Source organism: Anastrepha obliqua, chromosome 5 (assembly GCF_027943255.1).
Source record: "Anastrepha obliqua isolate idAnaObli1 chromosome 5, idAnaObli1_1.0, whole genome shotgun sequence".
NCBI classification, from domain to species: domain Eukaryota; kingdom Metazoa; phylum Arthropoda; class Insecta; order Diptera; family Tephritidae; genus Anastrepha; species Anastrepha obliqua.
In genome coordinates, this window is record NC_072896.1 from 71,557,743 (window position 1) to 71,568,081 (window position 10,339).

The following is a 10,339-nucleotide window of genomic DNA, read 5'->3' on the forward strand; positions in this document are numbered from 1 at the left end:
CAATATATCAAAGAAAATATAAATTGTTCCGCGAATAATTTTTTGTATGCAAAAATCGTACAAAAGTGAAATTATGGGTAAGATACTCACGAACTTATGGACTTACCTTATAGTTTAACACTCTTTCTTGAGAATTTTAGGCAGGCCGAATTTTCTCCTCGTTTTTGTGAGTAAGGTTTTGTGCTTAAGGTCACAATAGTTTTCGCTAAAAATTCTTGCTTCTCTACTGTTCAGACTTTCATATAAAATTTCATACGAAAAAAAATTCTCGCAGTGCGCTCACTAAATGCCTCAAATTAGCGCATTCGCTTTTACGCGCAGCCTTGTCACGTCGGCAGTCATTAATAATTCAATAAATGAATTTGCATATTTATGCACAAAAACAAGCATTCACCTCCAATCTACAAATTTAATATAGCACATACTTATATTTTGTTTGCTTTGAAGTTTCAAAATATTTAATTCACGCTGGTATTCGGTATGCACGCAAATTTCTCAAATACTTTGGATGTGTCGATGTGGCATTATTAGCGGTTAATTTGTGGCGGCAGAAATTCCAAATGTATAAGTACTTTTTATCTGCTCTGTTTTTTTGGCTTGATTTGTTTGTGTTATTGTTGTTAAATATGCGAACAAAATTTAATTCCAGCACGCACTAACTAAATTTAGACAAAGAGAAATTTTAGAGCAATTCAATTTGATAATTTATTGGTCGCATGAAGAGTTTTGAATCAGTTATATATTTTGGAATGTGATACTCATAATCATTTACATAAATATTGCAATACATTTTTATTATTAAATTTTTTAAATTTTCAAAATTTAAACGAATTGTTTGTAAAGTTTTTAAGTTTACATTCGAAATTTCACGGTTTTAATGTTTTTATTTTTACATAAGTGGAACAAATAAACACAAGCTTCTTTTTTGTTTTTGTATGGCCCTCTTGCATAGCTCTCCACACACAATTTTATTTCGATTGAATATTAATCATACGCCCTGTTGGCCTTTAAATTTTAATTGAACTTTTGAACATTGATTTCATTTTATAAAAATAACATTAAGTAAACACAAAATGTTGTGCTCATTTTCCTGTGTAATTTGTAATAATTTGATATTAATTTCTGCTCAATGAGCGCGAAAGGGGAAGATGTTGGTGTATACTTTAAATAGGCAATACAAAATAAAGTACAGTTGCTGGAATGCGAATGGAGTTTAAGTTAAAGCTCAAAGCATCATTGCTTTTATCGCGTCAATTTCTTTTTTTTCATACCTAATTAACCAAAAAAAAAAAAAAAATAACAGAATAAAAAATAATAACTTTAACACATATTTATATTCAGAGCATAATTGCTTAATGGTGGCATCCTTTACATATACGTTTTTACATTACAAATATGTGCATAACTAACCCAGCAAGTAAAAGTGTCAAGGCTGGAAAATTCTTATTTTTTATTTGAGTGCACATCGCCTAGGTGTTCTTAATTGAGTTTAGGTTGAAGTGCTTGCCGATGACTTATACCAGCAAACCAAGGCCCGCAATTGGGTCTGATTGTGTTCCAAAACTGATCAATTTGCTGGTTATTTTTGAGCGAAGTCAACATATCTGAGTAATTACTATTTCCTTATTTTAACAAAACCACTCAGATCCTAAAAAAAATGTAAATCTGTGACACTCTCTCAACTCCTCCAGGAAGCAAACACAAAGCAGGTACGTTTAGACTTCAATCTCTCGTGTCCGTTCCTGCACATATTTCGATAATTATGAGGCCTGTTAACAGCGCCATGACTACGGAAAAGTTTTTATTGTGTAGCTTTGTGAGCCGCTGCGTTTTTTCTTCTGGTCTGGTTATATGTGCTTCGTTGCAGTGCAGTTGGCAAGGTGTTTCCATCGTGAGCCGACATCTGACAAACAATAGCCCGTGAACCTGCAAAACAAAATTTTACGGTTTTGGGAAACAATCTCCTGCTTTTCTTAGCCCGGTGCTAAGGGCGGGAGAAGGGTTATTATATTACTACTAAAATCCTAAATTAAAACATAATATAGGAGCCAAGGTGGGAGAGAGGAAAGCTTTGAGCGATAAGTGGCAGCTGAGCTACGGCAATTACTTACTATAGAATGCCATTACGTCCCTAGGACCCATGGCCCTCAGCTAATCATAACTCATAACTAAATCACTTGGTATATTTGTTGCTATTTTGCAAAGAAATACGTTCTCCAAGATGTTTTGTATAACTCTACGAAACAACGTTCCATATTATTTTTCAGTCTACATACTTCAGAATAATCTGCCCTTATTCCACCTACGAGTTACGTTATAACCAGTTTTAGAGACTTGTTCTCACTGCTTTGCTTCAAAGTAGTTCTGGTCTGCCCAGCATCAAATACAAGTCATGTGAAGAATGACAGATTATAAGATTGCGACAACCGTGAGAATATGTGACGTCACAATAAATAAACAAGAAAGATAACGGCATTGTAGCAGAAATTCGCTCATGAATAATAATCAAAATGAAAAATAATGCAAAAGTAAAATGAATACAAATATTACATTATTACGTCAGAAAATCAGCTGATTCTGTGAAAATCACTGAGAGCAGGATAGCACTTCGCGGATGTTGCCACCTCTGTACTTTCTCCACCGTAAGTTCACGAGGTTCTTGTGCACCCATACTAATTCTACTATAATTTGCTAATGAGGTATTAGTTTAGTCTCAGCTGTGTTTTGACAAAGGCAAAGGGCATCCCTAAAGAGATTTTACCGTGAATGATTTCTGTTTTTATACCTTTTTCTTGCAATATCATTTCCTTAGATTTTGCCATCACTCTCTCTATGATTTGCAACAAGTTGATATTGAATTGCATAGTCACCTCGTTTAGAGATACACGATATTCATTGGAGGCTATCGAGTTAGTGATAAGGAGGCAATAAGATAAAGATATTTTGACTTAGGCATTATTAAAACTGCGCGTATCGCAACAAACACTTCAAAGCATCAAGATTACAAAATGTACATACTCATGCAAATTGGGCTAAAGAGAGATAGTTAGCTGAAATATCTTTCATGCCGAAATATCTATATATATATATATATATAATATAATTGATACGTACACCCTTTTTGGGTGTTTGGCCGAGCTCCTCCTCCTATTTGTGGTGTGCGCCTTGATGTTGTTCCACAAATGAAGGGACCTACAGTTTCAAGCCGACTCTGAACGGTAGATATTTTTATGAGGAGCTTTTTCATGGCAGAAATACACTCTGAGCTTTGCCATTGCCTGCCGAGGGGCGACCGCTATTAGAAAAATGTTTTTCTTAATTTTGGTGTTTTCACCGAGATTCGAACCAACGTTCGGCTACGGCGGCCGCCATATGTATACAATTTAATGTATGTATTACAGTTGGAGATACATTAAGTTTGTTTACACTTTTTCATCCAATAATTTTTACGTTATTAATTAATGAAAACAAATATGACTATTTTCATTTAGTACTTTGAACCGGATCTTGCTGGGTTGCAACTTACTTATTTATTTGACATACTGTGGATTGTAGATGCACAGTCAAATTATTATAATAATAATAAAAGAAAATATTATGATAATATCCAGAAGAGTTGGCAGCACGCTTGCTCGTTGCATTGGTGGTAGTGAAGTTAATGAAGTGTATCGGTAGCTGTGGAAAAATAATTAATAATTATTAAAATTTAATTAAAACAAACAAAAAAATAAAAATACCTACAGAGCGCACACAGCTGCATTTTCGTGGGCAAATACCGGTATGTATGAGTAGCTATTCGGCCCGTTTCATATGAATTTTCCTTTTAACGACTGTTTCAGCAAAATTTAAGTACGTACTTACACACATAAAGATAATATTCGTATTGTGCTTGCCAGCAGTGTGCCCTTTTGGCATTCACTTGTCCCCAGGTATTGCAGGCCATTAACGTATGTGTTGATTTTAATAAGTAATTTTTGCAATTACTGCCACAATTATGAATGACATTAACCAATCGCAACGGCTTTTATATCTGTGTGCGCATAAAATGTGTTTAATGAAAAATAAATTGCTATACATACACAATTATCAAATACACTAAGCACAATTACCCAATGGAGTTTTATTTCGTGCAATGGTATACTTCCGCACGATTGCTTTTGAAAGGAGATTTTTGACTTTCAATAATGAGTTTAATAAAAGCTTGAAGTAGATAAATAATTTGACAAAAATTAGATAAATTCGAATAAATTTTTCTTTCGAAAATGCGGTGAAGTGGGTCAACTTTTCAATTTCGAATGTATAGAACTTTTCTTATGATACAATTTTATAGTACTCATATTGCGAGAGTGCGTGATCAGATGGGCCCCGTCTACCTAACCTACTTCATACCTGCTGCTACGAGTACTCTTGCATATTTTAGTCTTTCTTAGTTCTTAATTGTTTATTCTTAAATTACGCTGCATAGCAGCTGAAAATTAACTACCCAAGTCTGGTTAACTAATGATAACTGTTGTGGGTCTAGTCGAGTAATACTCAAAGTTTCAAAAAAACAATCAAAATCGAGACTTAAGATCAAACAACTGCTTTGCGAGGCATAATTGTGTTTGCAGGCAGCTGCAATATACAAACAGATAAGCAATGGAGCACGTAAAGATCAAAATACAGATTTCCAACACTCAAAGTTATTCAAAAACCAAGTTGGTTGTTTATTCTACGCCATTTTGTATATACACTTGTGGTTACATAGTGAAGTCACCTCATATTTTCACAATATTTTCGTCATTTTTCAGGGTAGATTTTATTTTATTTTTTATAAAAACATAGCAAACTCAAAGTTCCAATATTTCTACAAAATTCACAAAAATTAAAAAAATACCATTAAACTTCTAGATAACTTCTAAGCACGCAGTTTTAATTTCAGTATAAGAAAGTGTAAGTTGGAGATCCCTCAAAAAATCCACAAAATCATCCAAAGGACTACTTCGTGAAATGCTTAAACGTCTTGTAAAAACTGCCAACTGAATTAGAGACACACTAAACTCACAGAATATTGTCTTTTACCATCTCACGTGAAAAGATAGAACTGGTGGAAAATTGGCCATCTTCTCTGTCTTAACTTTGCGGTGCTACCCCCATTGCCGAATACTGTAGGTGTAGGCGAGAAGGTCAGTAATTTACCACTTCGCGAGTAGGATCTTGCCTTTGAAATGAACAGTAGTTCCCCTTGCATGGAGCAACGACCGAAAATCTTTTTTTTTTTTGTTCTGAGACTAAAACACTAAATGACATTTCACAATAGAACCTGGCGCACTTGTTGCTCTTTGACTACTTGTTACTAGCCTTAGTTGGTAATAAAAATGAGTACCAAACGTACCAAAACGAAGCATGCCTTCCATAGAACCGTACTTTTGAGAAATTATGAAACTGCGATATTTAAGTAACTAACGCATCCAAGTTGCTAAAAATTAGCATGTAGAGTGAAGTAGGCGTGATCAAGTCGAATTATAATGAAATATAGGTACCCCAATAACCACTCAGCCGATTTCATACCATTGCTGCTGTTAACTCCACTCAAAAATTGTTTATAACCACTTGAAATCAAACCACGCTCGCCTCCAATATAACGATTTTCCTATTGTTTTTTTTTTTCTTTTTGTATATTGCCTGGAATGTTCTCCTGCAAGGTGTGGTGAATTTCATTTGCTCTTACAGTAGATGTACTTACCACTTTAAATGTCCAAAGGTCTGACGCATACGTTCTAGATAGCTCGCATATAAACTGATCACCAAGTGAAGTAGTGAATATCTGAAAGAGTAGCTATCTCAAAAATTAGACTCGTTGAAAAACTGATAATAAATCTGACATATGTAAATGGCACTAATTTATATAAAAATGAAAGAAAGAACTCGTCACATGCATGGCGGCTTCGATTCGCCATTTCTCTAGTCGCTTGACAAAAAATATGCATGTGAAAGCAACACCAAAAATATCGAGCAAGACTTTCCACTTGGGAGTATGGTTATACCTAATAAAATTGGTACAACTGACGTTTTTCAATGCTGCCAACTCTACTTCAAGGGAGTTTCATTAGACTGCGTTCACACGGGGAGACTTTTTTTGCTTCAACATTTCAGTTCTCTTTTGGTGTTGCCCGTGGTGTTCGCACACCTTGCAGTTTTTGTTCGTATTTAAAACTTGAAAAAACTGTCAATGCAGAGAATTGAAAAAAGTGACATGAAGTGGTAATTTGTTCCCGCCAAGAAGGCACATTGCCTTAAGTAGAAAAAATTCTTCTGAATTTTATACGATGAATTTTGTCATTGTCTAAGAGTAGCAAGCAAAGAAAATTTTTGCTGAACCTCAAAAATATGAAGCAGAAATTTTACGTTTCAAAGTACATGAAAAATTAACCATCTAATAAAATAATCAAAACAGATAAATATGTGAATATAAGCTATGCACTTTTTTCCAATACAATCAATTAAAAATATTTAAATCTCGCACTTGGTTTTATAGGAATCTTTACTCCATAAATACTTAGTGACTAGTCCTAAAAACCGCAGGAAAATTATTAAGACAATGCACTCACTTTAACTGTTGATCTGGGTGAAACAATCTGGGTGGTTCAACTTTTTTATATTTTTTTTTTTTTTTATATTTTAATATCGATATTTTACTTATTATAATTAGTAATAGCAGTGAGAGCAACATGAAATAGATTTTTTTTCTTATATTTGATCCATCGTGGACAACTGTGTAATGGTCCCCAAAATTTAGCTCTGTTGGATCAGTGTCAGAAATCTGAAGTATTGTTCGACATTCGTGTACTTGGCATTTTCTGTTAGACATTTAAGTAATTGGTCTAATATTGGTCTAAGCCAATGGTAACTAAAAAATGGTTTTTTGATGAGTGATGCTTTTTACTACGCCCACTACTCTACACTAAACCGAACGTTTTACAAATAGAAACAACCACCTTATATAATATTTTGACGGTTTATGGATTAAAAAATATTATTAAAATAAAAAAATGGTTTTTAATATTTGAAGCGATATGCCGCTTTGACCATTTCCCGCCCTACGCCGGACTAAGCTCCAATACTCTTTCTTACTATATACGGCTTTCGTCCTGTATGCTTATGAGCTAGCGATGTGGGACTATAAATTGCGCCAAATCCGCCGAAAAGCGCCAAAATTATGATTTCACTGGAAAAACGCCATAACTGGCCATAACTGAATATTTGTGCATATATTTCCTATTTCCTCACGCGCACATTTCCTTCCCTTTGGAAATTTTAAACTTTTGTGCATGCATAGTTTTAACACCCAAAATGTGTAGCTTTTGAAAATTCATGACCGCAATTCATAAACTGTTTTCTAATGGATTTTTTTTCTCTACTCCCCTTTGTTATCACTACCCTTGCAGATATGTCGGCGAGTACTCCAACATTCCCACTGACTATGCGGAAGTATCAAGTTTTGGCAAAGCACCCAGCGAATATGGCTGTGGTGGCGTGCAACGCCATGAATCTAGCTCACCAGCACCCTACGCCACATCGGCCATACTGAATGGCAGCAGCGGCAGTGGTCAGCAGCAGCCACGTTATCAGCAACGACCAGGCGACTTCCGTGTGCAGCAGCAACAGCAACAATTCCAACAGCCACATCAAAGACCTATGCATCCACACTATCACCAACAACAGCAGCAACAACCACAACAACAGCAGTCACATCATCATCCGCAGCAACACTCTGTGGGCAATATTTACCAGCCCATGTCGGTGACCAGCGAAATCTATCCAAGCAACACTGGCAGCCGTTCCGCCTATTCGGAGCAATATTACTATGCCAAGGAGAAGATACATATCACGGAGAACAAGTTGAGCAGCTGTCACACCTATGAAACGGCAGGTGAACATCAAAAGCAGCAACAACAACAACAACAATTGCAATTGCAACCTATACAACAGCAATTTGCCAGCGTTGGCACGCTACGTCGCCAGTTGAATGGCGCGCATGGCGTGGGTGGCGGCAGTGGGCGCTTTAAAGTTATCATGCAGCAACAGCAGCAGCAACAGCAACAACAGGCAGCACAGCATAGTCCTAGCATGTGCGCTGAGAAGTTGCAATTACAGAAGTTGAATGCTTTAAACAACAACAACCACAACCATAATGGCAACAGCAATGGCAATGAAAGCGGCACCACTGAGCTTTCGAAAAATTTGCTCGACTTAGACGCCGGCTCGTTCTGTTACAATGGGCTCGCGGACTCTGGCTGTGGCGGTTCGCCCTCCCCGATGGCCATGCTGATGTCGCATGAGGATGACCAGGCGCTCTATCACACGGCTGACGGTGAGTTGGATGGTGATATGGAGCGTTTGTATGTGAAAGTCGACGAGGAGCCACAGCAGCAACAACAGCAATCACAATTGAGCGTACAACAGCATCATCATCAGCAACAAAAACAGCAACAACAACAACACATAATGCCTTTACCGCCACCAAATCAAGTGCATCCTAGCGTAGCCATAACAGTCAGCGCGAACAGTGGCAATAATTGGCGCACACAATCACAGCAACAGCAGCAACCCTTCGTGCGCGCCTCCTATCGCGCCGGCAGCGGCAGTAATAACCTAATGATGACCAGCAGTAGCAGCAGCGCGGCCAAGAGCAATACCAGCAGCATTGGCGGCAGTAGCTCACTCAGCTCATGTTCAGAGAGCGCTGAGGAGCGGCAGCAACAACAACATAAAATGTTGCAAAATGGTGATTGTGAATTGATTTATGCACCCAGCAGCGTGGCGAGTGAACGCAGTTTGCTGAGCAGCGGTAGCGGCAGCGGCAGCGGTTGTGGCAGTGGTGGCAGCATGTCGGCTCATCCGCAAGGGCCGCTTGTGTGACCGGTAGAACAGTGTGTTATTGTAGGCGGTAGCGTAGCGTGTGGCGCGTTGAAGAGTATGGGCTTAACAACTTATGGTGTTATGGAGTTAGGAGATGAGAGCGCATGTGATGAGGCAGCGCAGGTGGATTATTATACGCGCGAAGTGCAGGAGTTGTTGGCGTGGTGTGAACGCGTAAACAAAGGACAGCTGGAGCCGAGTGAGTGAGGAGAGTGCAGGAGAGTAGTAGAGAGGGAGTGAGAATAAATATAAAAATGAACGAAAATATATAAATTTATAACACATAGTAATTACATATATACGAACGCGTACAAAGTTAGCAGAGCGGTGTCTGAGGCGTCCGTAGGAGAATCATATTTGAAGAAGTGGAAGTATTTCTGACTTTTCACAGTTCTTTGTCAAAACTGAACTTCATAATAACTTTACGAGAAATTTATACTTTGTTCAGGTTCAGGAAATGTTCGCAACATGTTGCCAACATGATGCTAGCAACATTTTTTAAAAATTGTGTTCAAAATGAAATTAGCAAAAATAGTAAAGCTGTGCTTTAAACTTAAGCTCGTTTGGTATTTTTAATTTTGGTAAAAATTTAATAATTAACAATGTAAAAATTAAAATTTTAATTCTATATTATTGCCACAATTCTTTGCTTTAGTAGTGAAGTGCGTTAATAATAGAAATAACCGAAACTTAACTAAGGGGAATAAGGCTTGCAGTTAGCTTCCTGCTATAACGATTTTTTCCTTCTTTTTTTTTTTTGTAAATATAAAATAATCAAAAATGTGAAAGTCAGACATTTGTTTTCTCCGAAGTAGAGTGGGCATGAAGTACTAAATGAGAAATACATCTATCAAGGCAGATAGAAAGATTGAAAGGTCTAACGCATAGGTAACAAGCAACCATATGCACAAGCCTTACCTAAAGTTGATTTTTATGTCCTCACGAAATGTTGCGTAATATTTGTGCCTACAATATTTGTAACAGCAACATTTTCAAATGCCACATTTGTATCTATAACATTCGCATATACAACATGTTGCGAAAAGCTTTAACAGCACACATTTTTTTCTGCATGCTGCTGAAATTGCAGTCGTGCGTGACGAATATTGATTCGGGTAGTTTCGGTCACATAAATCCAACTATCGGGTAATGGCGGTGATAACATCAGTGTAAACGCTGCTGCCAGAGAATGTTAATGGAATCCATTTACGTTCTCTGCTGCTGCTAACTACTGCAGTGCTTTCACTGATGTTAAGAGTGTTGGCACTTAAGAACTTAACATAAACTTCCTCTTACATAAATGTAAAGCTGAAAAACCATATTTGTTGTTTTTAACAGGTATAGAGGAGATTGTAAATCATGTTTTAAGGGCCTGTATGAAAAACTGTGCATGGAACTTGCAGTCCCTTTATTTTTTCATTTCATTCCGACAATGAAA

At 37.0% G+C, this 10,339-nt stretch overlaps 1 protein-coding gene across 1 annotated transcript in view; it reads left to right on the forward strand.

Moving 5' to 3' along the window:
* Positions 1-9,296, forward strand: part of LOC129248543 (protein sax-3) — a 140,443-nt gene extending 131,147 nt beyond the window's left edge. The window contains exon 14 of the mRNA XM_054888129.1: positions 7,428-9,296. Within this exon, the coding sequence (XP_054744104.1) occupies positions 7,428-8,901 (1,474 nt within the window). The 3' untranslated portion in view covers positions 8,902-9,296. The remainder of the gene's footprint in view (positions 1-7,427) is intronic.
* Positions 9,297-10,339: the final 1,043 nt, after the last annotated feature.